This window comes from Lutra lutra, chromosome 7, assembly GCF_902655055.1.
Source record: "Lutra lutra chromosome 7, mLutLut1.2, whole genome shotgun sequence".
Taxonomy (NCBI): domain Eukaryota; kingdom Metazoa; phylum Chordata; class Mammalia; order Carnivora; family Mustelidae; genus Lutra; species Lutra lutra.
In genome coordinates, this window is record NC_062284.1 from 27,918,638 (window position 1) to 27,945,035 (window position 26,398).

Consider the following 26,398-nt stretch of genomic DNA (forward strand, 5'->3'; position numbering starts at 1 on the left):
TAGGTAAGTCGCCCAAAGTCATACAGAGAGATACTAAGTACAGCTGGGATTCTAATCCTGGCACCTGAACCACTGTACCATGACTGCCTCAACAGAGTATCTCTCCCCCATGAGCTATAGAAAAGAATCAACAATAATAAAAACCAGTACAAATTCACCAGCAGCATACTTGGGAAGAAGTATAATTTCACACTATAGACTTCAAACCATGGTCTCCAAGAAGAGAAACAGAAGTTTCCTAGCAAGGTCTACTGTAGCTCCTGATCCCAGCTGTAACTCACCCTTGCCACCAGAAATGAGGATGCTAGTTGAACTGATCAAAGTGAGAATGCTCACTTAACGCTTTCGAATTTGGAGAAAAGAGGATTTTAGCTTTCCCCTCTTATGAATGGCTCCCCAGAAAGATATGCATCACATTCAGTTTATTTAGATAGTCCTGAGACTGGGATTACTAACCACAATAACCTAAAGAACACTAATAGAAGTCAAATAGAATACCATGGAAAAATACGACTAACTTTATGGCATTTTGGATGGCCAAAAATAAAAATGTGCTTTTAAGCCACAAGTAATTCACCAATCTATAGTACTCCACATTAATGCAAGGCAGGAAATCATCAAATTGGTATTTTCTCTCACCTACAATTCCTGGGGTCACAATCCCAAGGACTTGGCACTGTTTTGGGAAGAGCTTCTCAAGGGCAAATGCTGCTTCCATAGTAGTTCTTTTCCTTGCTGTAATATAGTAGCAAAATTATTAAATGTTATTAATTTTAGGTCAAATCTGATTGTATGGGGGAAAAAAGCAAACACTGAACAAAATTTAAGTCATTTATATCAGAATGCTTTATAAGAAAGTCAGTGTGGCACCTGGGTGGCTCAGTCAGTTACACATCCGACTCCTGATACCAGTTCAGGTCTGGATCTCAGGGTCGTGAGTTCAAGCCCCATGTGGAGTATACTTAAGAAAAAAAAAAGCTCAAAAACTTTGATGAAAACAAATATTTTCCCATTTGGGGCCTGTTTTTTAGTTTAAATTCCAAATCTGACCCTTAGCACCACTAATTTGCCTTTCTTGCTTGGTTTATATACTGTTTTTGTCCTCCTGTTATTAAATTTAGCAACAGCAGCAAAATTTTAACTTGTTGTTGTACTCTTTTTAGCTGATATTAGAGAGCATGACTTTTTCACTACATAAACAAGTCACCTGGATTCAAATTAGACAGTGATAACCCAGGTCTAGCTCTGGGCCTCAGTGTGCCCAGCCTGGTACACTTGGTCTACTTCTTCTCTTAGTAGCGTCAAAAAGAAGGCACAGTATAACTTTGGTGTCCCTAAATGGGTCCCTATCACACAATAAAAGGCTTCAAAAGCCAAAATATACATCCTGTTTTAATAATAAAAAGTGCCTGGAGGATTAAAGTATTTCAAAATGAGAAACGTATCTTTCTTTGAAGAAAGCAGAACTTTCTTTCTCAAGTTTCAAAAACAATATATTCATGCATGCTATAGGGAGAAGGGCCAGAGCCTCAGAAAGTCAGTAACTCTCAGGACTGGGACAATATTTAACTCCAGAGGTACATAAGGAACAAAAAATCCCCAAACCTTTTCTTCTGATATTTACCTCTCTTGTGGCCACGACACTCTTCCAGACTAATGAAAGTTTCTGAATCAGCCATGTAAAGAACTGTCTGTGGTAAGATGTGAACATTCTGCTAAGAAAAACAAAAACAAAAACGGAATTAGATCACACAAATACATGAGTGCTCTCACGGTCCCTTAAAGTTTAGCCCTGGTCCAAACTCTTGTTGGCATACCCCCGCCTTAGCTCAATATTAGCATTCTGAGTCCAACAACTTCCCATTCATTTTTCATTCATGCTTCTACCTTTTCAGGTCATTCATTTGAGCTTCTATTTTTTCTTCTTCAAGTCCAACTCATTCCTGCCTCATTCATTTTCATAGCTTAAACTCTTAGACAAAAACATTAAATGCTAGCAAAAGGTGCAAAAACATTAAATGCCAGCAAAACGTGCTACTTGCTTTATTTGAATAGGCATCACAATCACAGAAAAACCTCAGCAACAAAGGGAAGGCATACAAACTGTACCATTCCACTTTTCGCTGCCTACCAAATGAAACAGCCCAGGCCTTCGTTTCCACCTTACCATCTAGTTCCCTCCAGGGACCTTTTTGCTTACTATAACCCAGACACACACTACTGTATAGATTCTCCTACAGCTCTCCCTGTTTCGTACTTAAGATTATTTCCCCCAAGAGACCACTTAAAATGCCACCTCCCCTACAAAACCTTTTCTTAGACTCCTTCAGTACCCTGAATCTCATATGTGACATAATTTACATCTGTCATTCGTACTTGTACCTTACCTACACTTATGAGCTGGGCTTATTCAGATTCCTGTTTTCACTAAATGTCACATTACAGACAAGTGGCAAAGTGGCTGAATTAAACAAAAGGATGAACATATTTTTTTTTCCTAAGCTGGTTATTTTCAAAGATTTTTACTGTCAAAATGGAATGAAGTACTCACATATAGCAAAGCCTCAATGTGATTAAATGGGGAAAAAAAGTTAATCCACTGTAATCTGGAGGAATGCCAAGATGTTTCAGAGCAGATTCCATATAGACAAACTCAAAAAAGATACTAAGACAGAATGATGACCCTGTGGTGGCTCCATGCCTGATAATCTATGGATCTAGTTCCCATGGCTCACACCCAGAATTTTTGAAGAATATAATTTGGTTACCAATTATTTGAAATTCCACATAATATTTACAGAAAATGTGGACTTCCAGATTCTTTTGAAAAACTACAACATTTTAACACTTCGACTGCATTCCTCTTAATGGGGGCTAAATGCAGGCAAGCACTCCCTGGTATGCCATGGCTTTACTGCTCTGTATGATGTTACCCTAAACCAACTTAGTCATCTGCCTAACCTTGGAGTCATTTGAGTTTGTGATATCTGGTATAAGGAGTAATGGAGATAGGAAGTCTAATCCTGAGGTTTTATGATTCTGTCTTTTCCAGCACCCAATGAAAAGCAATTACGCAGTCTTCCTAATTCTCATCAGAAGTACTGACAATGACAATCCTCAATAGGAAATGTTCTTAAAGCACAATGTGAGACAACTATAACCTCATTCCACCATTCAAATGGCAAGACATTTTATAAAATTTTTAGTGGACTTTAAAACCTTTCTAATAAAAAACCAACTTTCTTTATGGCTATAATAGTATCATGTCCACTAGGTAATGTGGCAAACACAAAAAAACCAGTATGATTTGGACAAGGTTTCCATGTTTCACACTAGCATTTACTACAATGAATAAACTTCTTTAAGGGCATTACCACATGAATTTTAATAATAACACTGATAACAGATAATTATTTCACTTACTGAAAATAATATCTCTGGTACTGCAGGTAATATATTAGATGCATCGCCTTTCTATTATTTAATCCTTAGAACAACTCTTCAAGGGTATGAGGAAAATTCTTATTGTGTTTTCATTTTATGGAGATAGAACATGAAGCTCAGAGGGATTAGGTAACTTTTTCAGAGACTAGCAGCTAATATGCACTAAAGATGAGTTCATATCTAAATCTGTCTGGCTAGGGGCGCCTGGGTGGCTCAGTGGGTTAAAGCCTCTGCCTTTGGCTCAGGTCATGATCCCAGGACCCTGGGATCGAGCCCCACATTGGGCTCTCCGCTCAGTGGGGAGCCTGTTTCCCCCCCTCTCTCTCTGCCTGCCTCTCTGCCTACTTGTGATCTCTGTCTGTCAAATAAATAAAAATAAAATCTTTAAAAAAAAAAAAATCTGTCTAGCTAGAACAGCCATAAACTTTTTTTAAATTTATTTATTTATTTATTAAAACCCCGCTGAGCAGAGAGCCCGGATCCCAGGACCCTGAGATCATGACCCAAGCTAAAGGCAGAGGCTTTAACCCACTGAGCCACCCAGGCATCCCTATTGTATAAACTTTTAAAACTATATAAAAATATAAAATATAAAAATAATACTTGCTGTGGTAAAAATTTAAAGGAAAAAAAACACAAAAAATTTTAAAACATTAAAAAAAAAGTCATACAATTCTACCCTGAGAGGAAACTTTTGCTAACATTTTAGCTTCCTTTCAATTCTTTGTTTTCAATAACTGAGATCATATTAAAAATAATTTCATAATCTGCCTTCTTCACTTATGACATGAACATCTGTCACTAATATATCTTGCAGTTCATCATTCAGTGACTTTATTTCTAAACAGTAGGTTATTTTCAATTTCCCTTATAATAAATGATGCTGCAAAGAACATCTTTATGGAAGTCTATCTGCATTTTGAATTTCTCCAAATGACAACTTCTAGAACTAGACTGGGCAGGATTTGAGCCAAAATGCAAAGGAAGTTTTCTGCGAGACTACCTTTGGATACTGGCTACTCTGGGTCTGAGTCCTAGAGCCCAAAAAGAATAAGGAGAAAATCCACACGAGGAAGGTAGAAGCAGAAGACTGGTCACTTATGGGGCATTTGTCTAATATCTAAACATATTAAGAATGATGAGAGCCAGGTTTCTCACTGTATAAATACAACCTAAGAGAAAACTGGAAAGAATCCGGTGTTGGACTGGAATTAGATGTACTTGTACAAACTCATGAATTTCCATATATATAAGAATAGAGTTGTAAAGGTGTATGTATGTAATGGTGTGCACACACACACACACACACACACACATATATTCCTTGGCTCTGTTCCACCAGGCTCTGGAGCAGCAAACCCTTCAACAGTAGCAAACTGTCCAGATCTTGGCTTTTAAATACCGTGAAATACCATTCTCCACTAAAAGGAAGCAGAGCTTTTTAAAGAAATGGCTGATTCCAGGATTAAAGCAGTCAAAAGATAAAATGAGCTAAGAACATCTTGCACCAGAAAGCAAGGAGGTGCCCAAAAGTGATGGGCTCATCTCTAAAAGACCCTGAAACCAGCTGACGGGGCTCCTGATAGCCAAACTGGGGACAATTCGGATACCAAAATAAACACTGATAGTTAGAGATTATATTCCATTGACTAAAATAAGAGACTTAAGAATCTATACAGAAATAAACAAAAAGAATTGAAATAGGATAATTATGTAATTTCCAAGTATCTCCTCACAAAATACTTACTAATTACAGTGGAAAAGAGTAATTTTACAGGAGTGACATCTGGCATACAGCACCTTAATCAAATTATCAAAGGTACTAACACTAACACCAGTTAATGGGACAGAAATTAAAATTATATGCTACCTGATAGGATGAAACTAGAAGAGCACAGCATCACTTCTGTGATATTCCTGCCAAAAATACACAATCTGAACCCAAAAAACATGTTCTACAAAATAACCAGCCGGTAATTTACATACTTGTCAAAGTTGGGAAAGCAAAGGAAAACTTGAGAAACTGTTCCACAGGAAAAATTAAAGAAATGACAGGGGCACCTGCACTCAGCGTGAAGTCTGCTTGTTCCTCTCCCCTGGACTGCTCTCTCAAATAAATAAATAAAATCTTAAAAAAAAAAAAACTTAAATGACAAAAACAACAAAAGATTCTAATTCGAATTATTTTGTTAGGAGGAACATTACTGGGACAACTGGCAACGTCTGAAAGGATTCTGAGGAATGGATGGCAGAAATATATCAATAAGAATTTCCTGACTCTGATTATTGCATTGTGAAGATGTAGAATATTCTTGTTTGTATGTAAGGCATACTCAAGTATAAGGAAGTGAAAGAACATCAAACTGATCATTTACTCTGGAACAGCTCTGTCCCACTGGCAAATGAGATACCATAGCCACACAGCCACCTGTGCTCAAGAAAGCTGCTTCTCTGATTCCACAGTTCAAGTTATTACCTCCCCAGGCTTTGCCCATCTTTTGAAATTGGGGGACCAGAGATACAATATCAAAGAGTACAGGACCAGCGGCTGAAATATTTAGGTTTAAGTATTGGTTCTTGGCTTTTTAATGTGACGCTAAGCAAAAAGAAACCCAGCCTGCCTTCCCTACCAAACAGTGACAATAATATCTGCTTCAAAGGAAGAAGGTAAAGAGAAGGTCCTCCACAGCGTTATTATAGTAGTAAAAATCTGTATACACAAAATGTCTAAGAACTGAAGGACGGTCAAACAAATCATGGCACATCCTTATGTGTTTATAAAATCTTTTCATGTCACAAGAAAATGTTCCGTAATTCAGAAAGCATAGGGTCACACACAAAATAGGGATTCAAACGAAAAAGACTGAGTGCGCAAAGCCTGACCCAACAACCCCGCAACGAACTGTGCACGATACGGCTTACTTGCCTCAATCTCCTCCGCTACCACGCGGACCAAGCAATGCTCCTCCAGGTGGCCAGCATCCGCCAACCCCGCGGAGATCCAAGTCACACTGCGATGCGTCCGCAACACTCGACGAACACACTCCCTCCATAAGCGGCACACGCTGGGGGCACAAACGCACAAAGGTTGTGAAGGGACGTTCATTTCCCTCTCCAGCCGCTCACGGAAACTCCCGTTAGCCCAGCAGGAGAGAGACTCTTGAGGGATCAAAAATCCCAGAGCGGGTGGTGTTGGGGACGCAGATTCAGAGGGAAACGTGGGCCGGCGAAAACCTTAGGGCGCACCTAGCCCCTGCAGGAAGAGTCCCCGAAGCAGGCACAGGGGTACGGCAGGCGTACCTCGCGGGTGGGGGCATTACTTCGGGGGAAGAAAAGGGGGCCGTGGGACAACGTGGGTCCCGATGCTGTCTGCCCGCCCAGCCAGCCAGGGCAAGCCCGAAGCATGTCCCGAACTAAGCTTCCCGCCTCCTCTCTCCTCACCCGGCCACCCGCAGCAACGCCTTGGCGGGCAGGAAGGTGAGGACACGCTCCACCACCTCCGCTAGGTTACCCAACACAAAAGTACTCTGTGGGTCCGCGGAGGAGCCTTGGCGATCACCACCACCATGATCACCACAGCCACCCACCACCTCCATTCCTCACCAACCCGCCGAGCAAACACTACGGCGACTCGGAAGGCACCGCGAGGCCGGCTCAAGACCTCCCAGCCAGCACGCACTGAGCAGGCGCGCGTACGCCACTTCCGGCGGGTTGGGGGAGACCGAGAGGTGAGATCCACCCACGTGACTCCAGGCCCCGCGGTTTCCTGCGTAGGTCTTGGGGAGGGCTGGCTGGCGCTCTGACGTGGTGGGTTCGCATCTGTGGATCCTCCCGGTACTTTCCATGCTTCCCGCGAGCATAGATGATCCTCCCGGTACTTTCCACGCTTCCTGCGGGCACAGATCCTCCTTCTGTGCTCTCATTGTACTTGCAGCGCTGTATTCCTTGTCGGCACAGAGCTTTCTTTGATTCTTGAGTTCTAGGAGGAGACTGGGTACTATTTGTCCGTCTGTACAATTGTTGTTGTTCAGTCTTTGAACGGGGAGTATCTGCTTTAAGAATAACTGGCTAAGTGTGTGGAGATGACCACCTATATTCAACACCTAGTGAATGTAGCCCTCACGCCTTGTGTGAGACGACATAAATACCACCTACCACTGCTGTGAAAACTTGCACCAAACTACACTAGTTCCTCATAGTAGCATCAGAGTCACAAGGGAATTATTAAGTTTACGCTTAAAAAGTTTTTTGGAAAAAAAAAAAAGTTACTTGACAGCGCGCACAAGCAGGGGGAGGGGCAGAGGGAGAAGCAGACTCCCCGCTGAGCAAGGAGCTAGGCTGGACTCCAGTTGGATCCTGGGACGCTGAGATCAGGACCAAAACTGAAGGCAACTGGACAAATGACTGAGCCACCCAGACGCTCTTGGCCTAAAAAGGATTATTGAAATATAATTGTTATATTGGTTTCAGGTTTATGATTTAAGAATTCTGTATGTTACTCAGTGGTCACCAAGATCAGTGTACTCTTTAATGTTCATCACCTATCTCCCTATGACCCACCTCACCTCTGGCAACCACCAGTTCTCTGTATTTGAGTCTTTTTAAAATTTGTTCCTTTTGCTTAAATTCCAACATGAGTAAAATCACATGGTCCTTGTCTTTCTGACTTATTTAGCATTATGGCCTCTAGGTCCAACCATATTGTTGCAAATGGCAAAAGATTTCTTGTTTTCTGGCTGAATAATATTCTATTGTATATAAATACCGCTTCTTTATCCATTCCTCTATCAATGGACTCGGGTTGCTTCCCTATTCTGGCTATTGTGAATAAAGACTACAATAAACAAGGGTGCGTATCTTTTCAAATTAGTGTTTTCATTTTCTTTGTATAAAGAATATATAATACCCAGTAGTAGAATTACTAGATCAGATGGTAATTCTATTTTTAATTTTTTGAGGAACTTCCATACTGCTTTCCACAGTGGTTATACCAATTTTCATACCCACCAATAGTGCACAATTGTTCCATTTTCTGCAACACACTTGTCATTTCTTGTGCTCGTAATTAGAGCCATTCTGACAGGAATAAAGTAATTATCTCACTGTGGTTTTATTTTGCATTTCCCTGATGGTTAACATTGAGCATCTTTTGTCTGTTGGGTTTTGGCACATTCTCAACTCCAGGCCTACTGAATCAGATTCTGGCACCAGGGCCCAACAGTCTGAGTTTAACTTTTCTGTGACTTATGCTTTCTTGTGATTTTGATGCAAGCTCAGGTTGAGAACCAGATAGAAGGAATGTAAGTACAGCATACACTGCTGTATCCCTATTTAACATCCATTTCTCCTGCTGCTTCCTTACTAACAAAGCCCAGATTTGATCTCCATCTTTTTCTTTTTTAAAGACTTTCATTTATTTGACACAGAGAGTGAGAGCAAGCAAGCAGGGGGAACAGCAGGCAGAGGGAAAGGGAGAAGCAGGCTCCCCGTTGAGCAAGAAGCCCGATGTGGCACTAGATCCCAGGAGGCAGGGATCATCACCTGAGCTGAAAGCTATCACTTAATTGACCGAGCCACCCAGGTGCCCAGATCCCCAACTCTTGAAGGTAAACATTTAATTGATCTAAACTAGTGGATCTCAAACATTGTGGCCTCAAGACTCTTACATTAAATAAGACAACCCCAAAGAGCTTGTTTATGTGGGTTATGTCCATTAATATTTGCCATATTAAAAATTAAAACATTTTATATTAATTCACATAAAATAGTAAATCCAGATTAACAAAGATTGACAAAATAAAATTTTCGTGAAAAAATAACTATGCCCCCAAAGAAGGCATACAAAATGGCTAATAGACATGAAAAAATGTTCCTCATCATTAGCCATCAGGGAGATCCAAATCAAAACCACCTTCCACCAGTTAGAATGGCCAAAATTAAGAAGACAAGAAACAAGTGTTGGAGAGGATGTGGCAAAAAGGGAACCCTCTTACACTGTTGGTGGGATTCAAGTTGGTGCAGCCGCTTTGGAAAACAGTATGGAGATTCCTTAAGAAATTAAAAACAGAGCTACCCTAGGACCCTGCTATTGCACTTCTGGGTATTTACCCCAAAGATACAGATGTAGTGAAAAGACGGGCCATCTGTACTCCAATGTTCATAGCAGCAATGGCCGCAATCACCAAACTGTGGGAAGAGCCAAGATGCCCTTCAACAGACAAATGGATAAAGAAGATATGGTCCACATATACAATGGAATATTATGCCTCCATCAGAAAGGATGAATACCCAATTTTTGTATCAACATGGACGGGACTGGAGGAGATTATGCTCAGTGAAATAAGTCAAGCAAAGAGTCAATATATTTAACTTTAACTTACTTGTAGAGCATAAGGAATAACATGGAGGACATTAGGAGAAGGAAAGGAAGAGTGAATTGGGGGAAATCAGAGGGGGAGATGAACCATGAGAGACTGGACTCTGAGAAACAACCTGAGGGTTTTGTAGGGGAGGTGGGTGGAGGGTTAGGTGATCCTGGTGGTGGGTATTGTGGAGGGTACATATTGCATGGAGCACTGGGTGTGGTAAATAAACAATGAATCTTGGAACACTGGAAAAATAAAATAAAATTCAAAAAAGATTAACTATGCCCCCCTTCATCCAATAGTGAAGAGTTGTGGCATCACTTTACATTTTGCAAACCTCTAATTTCTGGCTTAACAGAAGACAGCTGGATCTGCTTCGGAATTCCATCTCTTATACCATTTCACTGTGTGGCCTCTGGAAAAGTCCACTGTACACTTGTAAGAAAATGAGAATGAAAATGGCAAATAATGCTTTAGCAAAATAATTTTTACCTTAAAAACCTCCCCCCTGGCACTAGGGGTCTCCAGAGCTCCCCAAACATACACTGAGAACCACTTGTCCAAACTAATCATGATTTATTCTTTTCATCAGCCATTAGTTTAAGGGTGGACACAAGCCCCAGTTCTAGCCAAGGAAAAGTGAAGAACAATATGCTTGGGCAGGCAAGGGAGGCTTCTAAAAGACAAGACCATTATCTACCTCTGGACAGAGTAACACGGTTACAACATCCAGACATAACATTAAATACAAAGATGAAGCCAACATGGAAAAATCTAAAAACAGCATAGCAGAGGCCAGATGTGTCAGGCCTGGAGTTTTCTGACTTCAGGACTTCTTGTGAGATAACTTGATACTTTCGAGTAAGGCCAAGGAAATACTAAAGAAGGAGCAGACTATTATAACTGAGGAAAATAGGGACAACTATGGAGAAAGCAGCACTTGGATTTATATTAAGGAATGAGAGTGGGAGAGGGAAAAGGTTGAGGGAAACCTGAGTATACCAAGTCTGTGCACACCATTTCTAGGTTCTCTAGCTTTCTCTTGTTAAATCAATCTGCCTCTGTTCCTCTCAACCCTCTCCTCACCCCATCCCACCATATATAAATCCTATTTTTAAAAAATTCACTCTTGGCTTCAGGTGTTTGTAAGTTCTATTATCTCTTATGAGGGAAAAGTAACAAAGTTATTTTTTAAATGGTTCTTTATTCATAAACTTGATGCAAGTTTACAAAATTTACTGTACATTGCCAAATAAATCTGCAATGAAAAATAAAACCCCAAAAAAACAAAGCATGCCAAATGTGCAGCTGTCAATCTGTTAACCATCAGGATATTAAAGAATTCAATAATGTATTCAATATTTAGCCTTAGGTTTAAGGAACTTTAATGCTTTAAAGAATTCTGCCTGGTCACTTATTATCTCAGCAACTGGCAATCAGAACTTTATACAAATGTAACCAAGTAAACAAAAATTCCGGAAAATTTTTCTACTGTCCTCTTAACCAAAATAGAACAAAAAGAAATTAAACACACACAATAATGCAGAAGTGCCAAGTTTCTCTGATGTGGTTTACAAAGTTAAAAATTGAAACTTAGAGAAAATGCATAGGAAACACTTTTGAATTTTGTAACTTGTTTGTGCAGAAAATGTGCTTCTGGATTTCATTTTAAAAGTGCTTTATAACTAGAATTTACTTTTAAATCAAACTTGGGTATACAAAAAAATCTATCATCAACCAAACAGGATTGATTCAGGTAAGGCAATAAAATGGAGGTACACTGATTTGAGTCAGGTTTTATAAAAGAATGAACACATGTAGAGTTCCTATTAGTCTTTCAATGCAAAAGCCATGGTTATGACTATAGCAAAAATTTTTAAGAGTCTCCAAATTAGATAACTTTCTGTACGTCACTGGGCAGCTTTTGTTCAAGGATTCTTTGTGCCAATCACTTTACAAGTTTATTAGTTTAAAAATGATTGCAACATCCCGTTAATAAAATGGAAACGTAAAATAAAATGATTTAGTATTTTAAATAACTTCAAGCTCTATACTTCAGTTCTTCATAAGAAATACTGAACCAACAAGAAGGAGATTCAGCCCAGCAAGACTCTGATGCCCCAGTGGAAATTACTACTTAATTTACACAGACTTGCTTTGCTTTGCCTAAAGAGTACAAGTCAATTAAGAGCATATCTTCAGGAAACAATTCATCTCTTCACCTAGCCATAAAAATGTTTAACAATTTAATGACTAGGCTTCCTGTCATTATTTTGGCAGTATCAAAAAATGGTTTTAACTTGAAAAAGCTACTGTGATTTAGAAGACCTTAAATTTTCTAAACCAATATTAAACATCAATTAAACTTTTATTGACTCTAAATGGAACAGTATATTGCAAGTCCTCATAACATATGAGCTCAATATGGGAGAGTTATCATATGGTCACAACTTCTGTAACCTGATGCTGACTTGTCTGCTTAACAGATTTTTCAAGAAAAGGAGATCATGAGTGGCCAGTATGTGTATTTATCACAAAAAATACAGTAAAGGCCCCACTGCTCAGTCCAAGATACCTAAAATGATCAAAATGAAAAGGCCATAACTCATACAGGATATCAATTGACAGATTATCCACTAAAATTATCTATTAGCTAATGTCTTCGGTATTGCTGTTAAAGGGGGCACTCAAAGCTTGTGTCTGCATGTTGGAAAGATTTTCTTTAAAGCAACATTGGTCCAAACATATGTCAGTCAACATATTTAGCCATCTTCCTTTGGAGGGGTATACCAGCCTGAAACACAATGGGAAAAAAAGTTAAAATACCTTAAATCAACTAGGAGAAATGGCATTTCATTTAAGGTTATAGCTACTTTCTACTTTCTCTACTCATATTTGTCTTGTTTAAACCTGTTGTAAAAATTAAACTTACACTTGAGTTGGTAATACAGCATTTCGATATGTGCACAATATAAAAGTTATTTTCTATGAATAATCTGTATTTGAGTTTTCAACATAAAATTTCTATAGTAATCGAATTTCTAGCTAAAGATGATAGCATGGAACAATAGCCTACAAGCTCGGTTTTATCTATTTCAATTGTGTAAAAATAAACCTCACTAAAAATAACTATCCCTCAAACCAAATGCTGGCTTTTAAAGTAAGAAGAATCTTGATTGTCAGTAATGCAACGATACCATTTCACCCTGAGGAAGTCATCTCAGCAAGTGCAGTGACTATGCCTAGGATCAAAGTTAGCAGCAAAAACCAACCTAGAACCCATTTCCTGATTCTGAATCTACTGCTCTTTCCCCAAAGCTAAGCTTATACACACCCACGCTTTCTAAAATACATTTCCATAAACATTTTTGAATGCTGACCACAATGTTTGCTTCAACAAAAAATAAATAAAAGAGAAGGAAAAATGTGACTGTTTCCCAGACAACAAAAATCTAAGCTTTCTATAGAAAGGCTAATTAAATGAAGTACTGCTTAGCAATGAAATGGCCATTGGAACAGTATGAATATACCAAGAAATGTGGAGCATCCACATGGTTATGAAGTACTATACAGGTACCTGTGGATCTCCTAATTTAGTGTGCTGTGAATTATTATTATGAAAACCCAGTCTTGCCCTCAGGTTTTATCATTTCCTTCTTCAGAGGCCTGAACTGTTTCAAGTATTATTCTTTCAGAAATAGTCACTGAAAAAGTAAAGAGTTTGCTTTGTGATTAAAATAAAAGTGAGCAGAAAGCACAGATATTAAGTCACAAGCTACCACATTTCTAGTAAAGAACACTTTACTGTGAATACTCTCCTTAAAGAAAACTAGTTCTTATTTATTTACTCTGCACAAAAAAGCATCAGCTTCACTACCATGGCTATAATCAATATCTTGTCAGCACTTAGTTACAAAGCACCATGCAAATGCACTATTCTTTTTCCTCACAAGTTTGGCAAGACAGATATGCTTTTTTAGAGATAAGGAAACAGAGGCTGAGAGGTAATGGGACTTGCTCAGAGATGCAGAGCTAATGAATAACACAAATGGCACTTGAAAAATCAGTCTTCTAATTCCAAATCCACCTCACTGTTAGAGACAATAACTCAAAACATGCATTGTGAATACAAGCAAAATTTAAAGCAGAATAAGGTTTATGACAGATATTTTAAGTTTTTAAAACTTACAACTCAAATACTCTTAAGTGTATGTATACATACTGAAATTAGAACTATTTTTACTTGAATAAATAAATATGTGTAACCGTCAAAGAGCATTAAGTAGTCTGAAGATGTTTCAGAAACAGCTGGTTCAGGATCCTGATTACATTTACTCAGTATCAGCAAGAACTCCACCTGTACAATTGCCTTTAACTCAGCTCCTATCCTAATATCATACATTTCAAATGAGTAAAGTGATTCATTCACTAATCTACTGAAAAATCTTGACTCTGACTCAGGTTCTCAGTCCAAGTATTTAGGATACAAAGATTTTTGTGTGCATCCTCAAGTTAAGTTAAACTTTTTCACTGTGGTAACAGTACTTTGAGAAATTAAAGCAAAAGCAAAAACAAAAACAAACAGGGTAAGTTATCAATAGTATCTTATATAAAACTTCTATAAATGGTAATAAATACTTATTGAATTAAACGTACCATTTTTCTCATGTATCTGTACAATGGAATTATAGGACTGTTGGGCTCTTGCCAGATTATACTGATTCTGAAAGAGAATTATACATTTTAAATAAAAACTGTAAGTAGATGAAAATCACTGCAAATACTTTATGGATGCATCACCACTATGCTTAAAAGAACACATGAAACTGAATTATATTTCCATTTCAAAAATAATTTTCACTTAGAACTCTCACTTCTCAATTCCATTATTCTCTACCACTTTAGAGGAACAAAACCAAAGTTGTACTACAATAAAAATCTATTTGTACTTAAATCATTTTTATAAATCCTCTTACCACTGGACAAGTATAAAGCTTTATAGTTCTAGCACCCCTTTCCACTGATGAATCAAGGTAAAGAATGCTATTTGGACATGAATAAAACGCTAACTCTCCTCCTTGTAACTTCCACCCAAAAAACAACAACAACAAAAAAACAAAAACAAAAACAAAATCTGACCTTTAGGTAAGGTAACCTTAAGCTTTAAGGACTATGTGTATCAATGACATCTTTTTTTTTTTTTAAAGATTTTATTTATTATTATTTATTTGACAGACAGAGATCACAAGTACGCAGAGAGAGAGGAAGGGAAGCGGGCTCGCTGTCAAGCAGGGAGCCCGATGCGGGGCTTGATCCCAAGACCCTGGGACCATGACCTGAGCTGAAGGCAGAGACTTTAACCCACTGAACCACCCAGGCACCCCATCAATGACATCTTGAGTTAAAAATCTAATATCATAAGTGGCACTGAGGGATTACTAAAGGAGTCATCTTGTACTAAAGGAGTTTCTTGTATCTACTTAAGATTATATAAGTCATGTATAGCTTATTGTTATTAGCCACCATACCCTGCTTTTCCTCCCAACAAATGGTAGGTAGCATGCTACAGATACTGTTCTACCCCTTTTCTCACTTAACATATCTTGGACCTTGTTCCCCCATCAGTGTGCAAAAAACTTAATCTGTTTTTTTAAATCATGAAATATTCCACTGAATGGAGAGTCAAACATTTTATTAATCCCCAAATGGTGGACATTTAGGTTGTTTTCAATATTTTGTTGCTACAATGTAACCGTGAGCAACTCTGCAGAAGTATTTCCAAAGCACTGGTTAAAAGTCCTTGAGTTTCAGAACTGCTGGGCCAAAAGACATACATGCCTTTGTAATCTTGAGGTGTTGCTAAAATAGCCCTCTACAAGACTGTATAAATGGGCTTGCCTACCTGCTATGTGTGAGAATGCCTCTACATGGCTTCACCAGAGTGCTCTTATAAACCTTTGTTATTTGTGACAAAATCAGAGGTGGAAGATGAACATAGTGTGGGTTTGATCGCATTTCTATCTCTGAGGGAGGCTGAGTTTATCTCCACATGTTCAGAAGCCATTTATTTCTATTTCTGCAAATGGATATTTTGTAACTTTTTCTTTTTCTAGAGTGTAGCCTTTTTCAGTTTCTATGAGCTCTTTAAAAATAGTAAAACCCTCCCATAATGTATCTGAAAAACATAAAACATGCCATAATGCTATCTCCAAGCTAATGAAAGGTAGTGTTTTTTAGTTGGTCTATATGTTCAAAGGACAAAAATACAATAAAAATAGATTATATATGACAAAATACACATAAACTGAAACTTGCAAATGATCGAGAAGCAGTCACTTCCTAACCCTACTGCCCACCAACAAGATAGGAAGAGAAAAATAAGAACATTAGCCTTCCCCACTCTCAGTTGTCAATAGCATGATCTTCAATTACTAGTTTAAAGAGACTGCCAATGCAGAGGCTTTCCCCTAACAGGGAGTTAGCCCCTTCTGTTTTCTACTTCACTGACCTTATTAACCCCTTCTTTCTACTTTCTTCCAGCTTACTTGACTGTCCTTTCTAACACTAGGCTAGAGGCTTGGTTCATTTTTATTCTTTTTTTTTAATGGATTTTAGAGCAAGGAGTATTCCCTCTGAGCTCTCATTTAATTTCCAGTATGCAGTGATTTCACTATTGCTGTTCTCTAGCTATTCTGTAGTTTTCATTTCAAAGCCCCAGTAAGGGCTATTTCAGTTTCGTAATTCCACAAAAGGAACATTTGTTTTCTGATTTTGTTATTATAGTTTTTAATTTAATTAGGATTGGAGAATGACATCTGTCTTTTTTCTACTTTCAAAATTTGAAGTTTTCTTCATTGACCAGGATTAGTTTCATGAATGTTCCAGACAGAGAGAGAGATGATAGAGAAGGAAAGAGGGACAGAAAGAAAATTTTAGTATTTCCATTACGGTTCAGTTCTAAGTATTTTTAAATTTTTGTATGATTTTTTTTAAAGATTTTCTTTTTTTATTTGACAGAGATAGATAGCTAGAGAGGGAACACAATCAGGTGGAGTGGGAGAGAGAGAAGCAGACTCCCTGCTGAGCAGGGAACTGGTGGCAGGCCTCGATCCCAGGACCCTGGGATCATGACCTGAGCTAAAGGCATTCATAGATTTTTTTTTTTTAACCATGATTTAGAATTGTGTTTAATTTCCAAATTCATGTGCATTTTTTATTAACTTTTCACTATGGACTTTTAACCTTAATTGCATTATATTCAAATTCTATGGCTTATTTTTAAATATGAATTTATGATTTTTCCTATATTTCATAAAAGCTTGGGAAAGCTGTAGTGCCTAACTATTGGGCACAGAGTCCTACAATTGTCCATTAGACCTAGCTTAATTTGTTATTCAAATCTTCTAACGTCTTTCACATATTTAACTTACCATGAACAAGGTACATTAAAATCTCTCATTATGATGGTGACTTTGTCAATTTCTCCTCTGGTTTCACCACTTTTAAGTATAGTAAACAGATGATTATTACTATATTAGTTTTATTTATCACATTTTTAACCTATATTTTGATGCTATTTTAATAAGTAAAGTAAGTAATTATTACATCCTCCTGGTGATTGACTTTGATCATTAAGGATTCTCTAATGCTTCCTGCTCGAAAATTCTACTTAGGTACTATATAGCCATGTCATTTTTTTTTTAGTGTATACTGGCATATATTTATCGATAATCTTCTCTCCGTAAAACAACAACAAAAACTTCTCAATCTTTTTCTAGCCTCACAATTTTTTTTAAAAAGATTTTACTTATTTGAGAGAGAAAGAAAGCATGTAAAAAAGAGAGAGAACATTAAGTGGAGGAAGAGCAGAGGAAGAGGGAGAAACAGGCTCTTCCCTGAGCAGGGAATGTGATAGGGGGCTTGAGCCCAGGACTCTGGGATCATGACCTGAGCTGAAGGCAGACACCCAAACGACTGAGCCACCCACATGCCCCTCTGGCCTCACAATTTAAACATACTTACTAGAAACTGCTAGATTTTGTTTTATTAACTCAATCTAACTGGTAACTTCAGTCCATTTATACTTGTGACTTGCCTTTACCACCTTACTTTCTGGTTTCTATTTCTCTTGATTTTTAACATAATTTTATTATCTATGCCTGGAGTTCCAATAAGACATTTTTTTTTAAAGATTTTATTTATTTTACAGACAGAGATCACAAGTAGGCAGAGAGGCAGCAGAGAGAGAGAGGAAAGCAAGCTCCCTGCTGAGCAGAGAGCCCGATGCGGGGCTCGATCCCAGGACCCTGGGATCATGACCTGAGCTGAAGGCAGAGGCTTTAACCCACTGAGCCACCCAGCCGCCCCACCAATAAGACATTTTAGACCTCAATTTGATCATCACCTCTCAACTTCTACCATAATGTTTATTCCCATGTTCTTTTCTGTACGACACTATGATTTATTTCTTCTAACCAATTAATTCTCCCTTCTGATACCTAACCCATCTATTGTTTCTGATTTCAACTATATTTTCATTTCTGTAAATTCTATTTCATTCTTTTTCAGATTTGTCTCATTATTCCTGATGGTCTCATTGTTGGAACAATTTTAGGATACTTTCTTTCTTTTTCTTTGCATTATGTTTTTCACATAACCATTTTCTCATAACTATAATATCTGAAGTCTCTATTCTGTGTGTCTGATTATTCAAAACGTAAAGTCTTTGGGAATATATATCTCATTTATTGTTTTTACCCATTCTCGTGTACGCTGGCTTGTTTGCTTGTGATCCTTCATGAATTCACATGTGCTTGATCTTAACTTTTAAGAATCCTGTAGGTCTAATATGGTTTCACTTATTTGTGGAGCATAACAAATAGCATGGAGGACAAGGGGAGATGGAGAGGAGAAGGGAGTTGAGGGAAATTGGAAGGGGAGGTGAACCATGAGAGACTATGGACTCTGAAAAACGATCTGAGAATTTTGAAGGGGTGGGGGGTGGGAGGTTGGGGGCACCAGGTGGTGGGTATTGTAGAGGGCATGGATTGCATGGAGCACTGGGTGTGGTGCAAAAATAATGAATACTGTTATGCTGGAAAAAAAAAAAAAATTATAAAAAAAAAAAAAAAAAAAAAAAGAATCCTGTAGGTCTAAATCAGAAAAGCTTTCCTCAGAAGAGTATTTATGTCTGCTTCTGATGAGAACTGTGGATACAACCAACTTGAGAGCATTTTAGCCTCCTTGGAGAATTTCAGGATTACATAAGGGTCTCACATTTGGCTTACCAACCTCACTCATTTATAAATAAAAGAAAGTACAGGTAGCACCTCCCCATCTCCCTTAAAGAAAAACTGAAAACCAGATCTCTCATCTGAATGGGATCACTCACCAGAGTGTAAAAATTTGATGTCTTACTACATAATCACTCTACTGACATGTTTAATACACATAAAACATATACATTATTAAGAAATTCTAGTTAAATGTAGTTAAGCAATTCACTAGACCTTCTAAAATATGTTATTTTATTTCAGTGTGAAGAAATAGCTGTTAATAGAGCTCAAGTAAAACCATTATTATATAGTACTATCCCAAATAAATGATTTTCATAATAGCCTTTAAATTTTTTGCTTCTTCTGTGAGCTAAAATTGTAGTGAACTCATGTTTTGATGTGTGATACAGTTATAAATACACATTTAAATTTAATATTATTTGGATAGGCATCTAGCACAAAATTCACACAGACCTTTAGGAACATCCAAATTTTTTAAGTAGTTAAGTCAGGATAATTTCCATCAACAAATATTTTTGCAAAATATACTAACTTTAGAGTCTTATCCTTGGTCCATTTAACTGTTTACAGATAACTACAATTAGACCTGGAAAGAGGTTTCTGACATAGTGAATAAAGAACAGAACTCCATGGGTAAGAGTATATATATAAAAGTAATAACACCAGACTGTCTGGTTCCAATCCTCATTCTGCCAGCTGTCACCTTACACAAGTTATCTAACTTAAATGTGCTTCAGTTTTCTCATCTACAAAATGAGGACAATAATAATATCTACTCTTAGGTCAGTAAAAGGATTGAAATAGTACCTATAAGTAAGAAGTTTAGATCAGAGCCCAGCATATAAATGCTCACTGGAAATTAACTATTATAACATGATCTCAATTTTGGGAAACTCCAAAGTAAATATAATTTTTAACTTATTAGTATGTACATACCAATATTAGATTTAAAATTATAGACATGTTTACCTATAGTAAGAATAACAAAGACTAAAAGAAGAAGAAAAAGCCTCATAAGGTAACAGAAAATATCTGATCTTCTTAATAAAAGTACCTTATTTGCTCCAAACTGCACTCTGGCTTTGCCTTTGACTAATGTGGCATTGATCTGCATGATAACTGATTCTATTGAGTAGGCACTGCTCCAGCCCTATAGGAAGAAGAAAACACTTTTGTAACACACAATGGTACTTTTGATTTCCACTTTGGAAAACTTAATAAAATGGCACAGAACAGCATGACAACAGCAAGACCATGTTAAGAAGTCTGTATACAAAAGAAAAAAGTAAAGTTGGACTATTCCTGAAATCTTGTAAAACAAAAAAATAAAACAAAAAAATCCCCCTATGTTCTAAGTATCAAACATAAGCAAATTATAACCTTATAGAGAAACTGTTCTTGCATAGAATAAGTGCACACACTTGCATAGATTAAGAACCAAGTACAGTGTCATTTTATTGGTTTGCCCTAAGTAGCTTTTCATTACTAAAAGTAGATGCTCTTCAAAACAATTTTTTTAAGTGGGTGGTATTACATCAGAGCTTTTCCACTTCAAAATCTAATTTACATCATCAAAACGCTCCATTCAGACTGAAAAAATATGAGTACCATAAGAAAATAGTCACCTGTTTTGTGAGAAGTTCCATACATAGTGCTCCACCGCCCAACACGTACCTTAAAAAGAGAAAAGGAATCATATTTAATTCTCTAGATCTCAATGTTCCTTCTTAACTTTTAAAGGACCACCACTAAGAAGTATGCATACAAGTAAAGGTTAGAAGATAATATGCAAAAATGAGAACAGTGGTTAGTTACGGTTCTAGGAATAAAAGGGTAGTTAAAAAATTCTAATGTCAGCACTTTATTACAGTCTTAATTTTTTTTTTAAATAATGGTTCTTAGAAACAGAATACCAAAGACTTTAAGGATATCAGAAACTAGGACTGTAGCCCTAAATATTCCAGAGAATAAAAATGTTATATTCATCTGAAAATTTCTCTACCATCGTGTTAGTCAAGCACCAACTTCACCCTATCTATAATAATGAACATAATAGGGTATTTGATGGTTAAATTGCTTTTATTCACACTTTTGTGAGGATCAAATCATTATGACCATAGAGAGCTTCTCTCTAGGACTCCTCAATTTCTCTAATCCTGAGAGCTGTTCTCTGAACCAGACAAATTTTGGGAATTTCCCAGATCTCTTTTAGGAAATCCTTATATAGATCAAGATTATTCAACTTTTTAACCCTTTCTCAAACAAAATAATTTCATTTCTCCTTTAATGTTATTTTAAGCTTCAAAATATATGAAATACATGCCTAAAATAAAATCAAGGCAAAGGAAAGGAAATTATAGAAGAAAGATGATAAACCTTGAAAAAACATAAGCTAAGACCACAAGTCTGATTAGATCTAAGTGAACACTGAGTCCATTATAAACTTTTTTGTCCTCTGGGACTTTGCCCATACCTTTCCCTTGCCTAACATTCCTCTGGCTCCCTACTCTTCCAAATGTCCTCTTTTCCTCCAATAAAACTTGACAAGACAATTCTAGCCTGTAAGTTTTGCAATCTTGGCTAGCCAAATGCATCCTTGTGTTGACTAAACCAAACCACAGAAAAATAAGGAATCTAAAAACTTCTACTGTAGACCATTATTATTAGTCATAGTGCAATTATTTGATAATGGAAATTATTCAATAATTCCCACATCCTCGAGAATTTAAGCAAGTGTCTCCCTTACCGGACTGCACCAAACTCTGGGAACTTCCACAGATAATGTTTATAAGAGGGAAAGAAAAACTCTTCAAAACACTAAATTTAGGTGGAGAATCAGGAGATTTTAAACTTCCTTGTATATTCTCCTAGATCCCTAAAACACAGAAATCTATATCCAGTCATTTGACTTTCCCACTAGGCTCAAAGAGTATCTTGTATATAGTGGCTTTAAATAAAGCAGTTGCTGCTTTAACAGAATTAGAAGATCCATGTTTTGATCTGGATTTTGGTTTCTCCACAAACTGCTCAAACTCTAATAATCTGTTAATGAGTTGACACTATTCTTGATCCTTACACTACAGAAATGCTAAATACAGAGAGGTACTCAGGGGCTGATCTTAAGAAAAGGAGTTATGTGGACCAGCCCAGGTTACAAATTATCCAAGTACCACCTTTCTTTTTTTTTTTTTAAACATAATTTTATTTTTTCAGTTTCCAAGATTCATTGTTTATGCACCACACCCAGTGCTCTCTGTTATACGCCCTCCTTAATACCCACCACCAGGCTTACCCATTCCCCCACACCCCTCCCTTCCAAAACCCTCAGTTTGTTTCTCAGAGTCCACAGTCTCTCAAGCTTCATCTCCCCCTCCGGTTTCCCCCAATTTTTAACACTCCATTCTTCATTCTGGGGATGGAGAGTCTTTCAGGTGGGAAGGATGCAAGTTTTTGTACTCATGAGCCAAAAGAAAGTACATTTTATACAAGGCCATAACTACGCAAATGTTTGTTGGATGTCTAAACAAAAGAAACAGTTCTCGTACCTACATAAAAAGTGAGGTAAGTAAAATTTTCCTTAACATCTATTAGCAGCATGTATACCTAACCTAAAAGGAGTGATTGATTCTACTTCCACACTGAATCATATTCACTTTATTAATATATGCTCCAAACCCTTATTGCTCTTTGTCTCCAAATAGTTCCTGCTAAATATTAAGATAATTCAAGGATAACAGAATAAAAAAATCAAAGGATCATTTAAAGATAACATGCCATATACGCAAGCACAGTAATATTTTCAACTTAAAAAGCTGTGAGGTACCTGGCTGGCTCAGTCAGTGAAGTGTGCGATTATCCATCTTGGGGGCTATGAGTTTGAGCCCAGTGCTGGGTTTAAAGATTACTTAAAAATAACACCTTTAAGAATAATAAACCAAAACAAAAAAACAAACGAACAAAACAAATAAAAAACCCCAACCAAACAAACAAATAGCTTCAGTTTCCAAAGTTGTATAGCAAAACTTTATCCCTAAACCTGAGGCTCTTCAGGCCATTCATAATCTTCATTATACTAGGAAATTCTTGCAAGAATGTTTGCTAGCTAACTGCCCCATCCACAAGCTAGCATGATCATTTAAACTGCACTTATGAGGGGACAAGAGAAACCATTCATCAGTAATAAAATATTTATACAACATGATTAAGTGATCCTGAAAAAGAGATGGGAAATGTAAAATGTTTATATTATAGCCAAATTCTAGACTATAATCACATTAAAATTAAAAAGAAAAAAAAGGAAGGCTTACCCAAGCCAGGTAAAACAGTCCTGACCCTCCCCTTTCTTCAGGTAAGGAAATAAACTATAGATTGTAAGAACAGAGCCTTTAGATAGGAATAAAAGAAACTGCCAGCACTTAAAACCAGACTATTAAAGACATGTTCCCTTAATACAGACAGAAATAATCCATGGTCATCTAGAAGTAGAAATACTCTCTTCATGGACGACTGGGGCACAAATAATAATTGGTATTATATCAACCAATAAAGAAAGCATTTTCAGTTGTCTACAAATAGCCACTCAAAATGTATTAATGAGATAAAAAAGAAATAATCTTTATGATTCTCTCTCAAGTTACTACACTCTGATATGACCTAGGCAAGAAAGAGCAAAGTACTGATAGCTCATAAAAATACCAAGCCTTGGTGGGGCGGGACGGGCGGGGGTGTACCTGAGTGGCTTAGTCAGTTAAGCATCTGACTTTGGCTCAGGTGGTGATCTCAGGGTCCTGGGGCTGAGCAGGGAGTCTGCTTGTCCCTCTGCCCCACCCTCTCTACTCATGCACTAGCTCACTCTCAAATACATAAAATCCAAAAATATTATAGAAAAAGTAAACCAAGCCTGGGAATTACAGATTACCCTAAATTGTCTATATCTTCCTAACTTACTGCAATTCCTTATCTCATTCATTGACTCACAAATATTTACTACACATTTATATACTGCAAACTGAGCCAGAGTATACACTGAAGAAAACTGACAGGACACTGTGCATTATGATGTGTACCTTCTAGTTAAGATTACAGATGTTAAACGAATAATACAAAGCAGGGAAGGGGAACCCAAAGTTCTAGGAGAAGGAATAACGGGGGGGTGGTTAAAAAATGTGGTAGTCAGAAACAGCATCTGTATGAGTAATGCACAAGTTGAGATTTGTAGGAGTTAAAAGGGTGGGTGGGAGTAACATTCTAAACAGAAGAATGTATGTTTAAAAAAGGTTATGAGGAAAAGAAGAGTTTGCTGGGTACTGGGGGCCGAAAGACATTCAGTGGGGCACCAGCTTTGAGAGCAGTGTGGTACAAGAGGATGAGAAAGAAAGCCAAGGACAAGATCACAGACAGCCTGTAGCATATGGTAAGGGCACCAACCTGTAAGAGCAATCAATGGAAAGACATGGAAGAGTTTAAGCAGGAGAGCAATATAATCAAACACACACTTGCAAAAGATCACTTTAAAAGCTTACATGAGGGAAGGAACATAAGCAGGAGTCTGGTCAGAAATCCTCTGAAGTGGGCCATGTGAGAACTGATAGTAGTAGCAACAGAAATGGAGACAAGTAACTGGCTCTGGGAACTCTCTGAGAAGGAGAATCAGAGGACCGATGTGGGAAAGGAGGGTATAAAGAAGAACTCCTATGTTCAATAACTGAGATGGGGACCAGGAAAGAAGACTGGGAAGAAGAGGACTTCATGTTTTCATGCTATAGAGTTGGAGATGCCTATGTACGAGACATTCAAGTAGAGATGTCAAGAAGGCAGGCAGATACTGGGAGCAGAAAAGACACATAAAAACATGATGTATGAAACCTGGGAGTCACTGACATAGGAGATATTTTGAAAGCCATGGGAGCTTTTTCAAAAATGCTACTAGACTAAGTGGACCTTTACACAAAACTCTCTGACTTAAATCTCATACCTTATACAAAAGTTAACTCAAAATGATTCAGACTTACCTATAAAATGTAAAACCATAAAACTCTGAGAAAACACAAAACAGGAGAAAATCATCAGGATCTAGGACAAGGCAAAAAGTTCTTAAATTTGACACCAAAAGCATAATCCATAAAAGGAAAAACATCTATAAACTGAACCTCATCAAAGCTAAAATATTTTTGCAAGACACAAGTTATTAAAAAAAAATCTGTTGTGTTTCCATACACTAGTAATGAAATAGAAGTAAGAGAATGATCCCATTTACAATTGCATCCAAAAGAATAAAATACCTAGGAATAAATTTAACCAAAGAGGTATAAGACCTGAACTCCAAAATTCTAAGACACTGGTGAAAGAAATAGAAGATGACACAAATAAATGGTAAGATATACCATACTCATGAACTGGAAGAATATTGTTTAAATGCCCATATTATCCACAAACAATCCATAGATGCAGTGCAATCGCCATCAAAATACCAAGTGTTTTTCACAGAACTAGAACAAAAATTCTGTTGTTCCACACAAATCTTAAGAAGACCCAGAACAGTCAAAGGAATCTTAAGAAAGAACCACAAATCTGGAGGTATCACAATTACAGCTTTCAAACTATGCTATAAAGCTACAGTAATGAAAACAGTATGGTACTGGCACAAAAAGAGACACACAGATCAATGGAACAGAATAGAGAGCTCAGAAATAAACCCACACATACATGGTCAATTAATCTATGACAAAGACAAGAATACACAATGGGGAAGAAAGACCATTTCTTCAATAAACAGCTTCAGGAAAACTGGATAGCTAGCTACATGCAAAGGAATGAAACTGGACCATTTCTTACATCATACACAAAAAGAAACTCAAAACGGATTAAAGACCTAATTGTAAGACCTGAAACCATAAAACTGCTAGAAGAAAACATAGGCAATAAACTCATAAATCATCCTCAGCAATATTTTCCTGGCTATGTCCCCCAAGCAAAGAAAACAAAAGCAAAACTAACAATGGGGACTACATCAAACTAAAAAGCTTTTGCACAGCAAAGGAAACCATCAATAAACAAAAAGGCAACCAGTATACAGGAAAAAATATTCACAAACGATACATCCAATAGGGGTTAATATCCAAAATATATAAAGAATTCATGCAACTCAAGGCCAAAAAACCTAATAATCCAATTTAAAAATCAGTGGAGAACCTGAACAGACATTTTTTCCAAAGAAGACCTAGAGATGGCCAACAGACATATGAAAAGATGTTCTACACTAATCATCAGGAAAATGCAAATCTAAACCACAGT

At 37.3% G+C, this 26,398-nt stretch overlaps 2 protein-coding genes across 9 annotated transcripts in view; both read right to left on the reverse strand.

Moving 5' to 3' along the window:
• FBXO22 (F-box protein 22) overlaps positions 1-7,382 on the reverse strand; it is a 38,782-nt gene extending 31,400 nt beyond the window's left edge. Inside the window, exons 1-4 of one of the 5 annotated variants that reach the window (XM_047737968.1) lie at positions 7,048-7,382; positions 6,371-6,509; positions 1,625-1,715; positions 640-735 (exon numbers count right to left, since the gene is read on the reverse strand). In XM_047737968.1, coding sequence (XP_047593924.1) covers positions 640-735; positions 1,625-1,715; positions 6,371-6,509; positions 7,048-7,367 — 646 coding nt within the window. In that variant the 5' untranslated portion in view covers positions 7,368-7,382. The other 4 variants (XM_047737969.1, XM_047737970.1, XM_047737972.1 and 1 more) reach the window with 4 other exon arrangements.
• A 3,611-nt stretch (positions 7,383-10,993) lies between these two features.
• UBE2Q2 (ubiquitin conjugating enzyme E2 Q2) overlaps positions 10,994-26,398 on the reverse strand; it is a 73,445-nt gene continuing 58,040 nt past the window's right edge. For all 4 annotated transcript variants that reach the window (XM_047737738.1, XM_047737740.1, XM_047737737.1 and 1 more), the window contains 4 exons: positions 20,731-20,779; positions 20,160-20,255; positions 14,466-14,532; positions 10,994-12,603 (listed from right to left, as the gene is read on the reverse strand). In XM_047737738.1, coding sequence (XP_047593694.1) covers positions 12,572-12,603; positions 14,466-14,532; positions 20,160-20,255; positions 20,731-20,779 — 244 coding nt within the window. In that variant the 3' untranslated portion in view covers positions 10,994-12,571. The remainder of the gene's footprint in view (positions 12,604-14,465; positions 14,533-20,159; positions 20,256-20,730; positions 20,780-26,398) is intronic.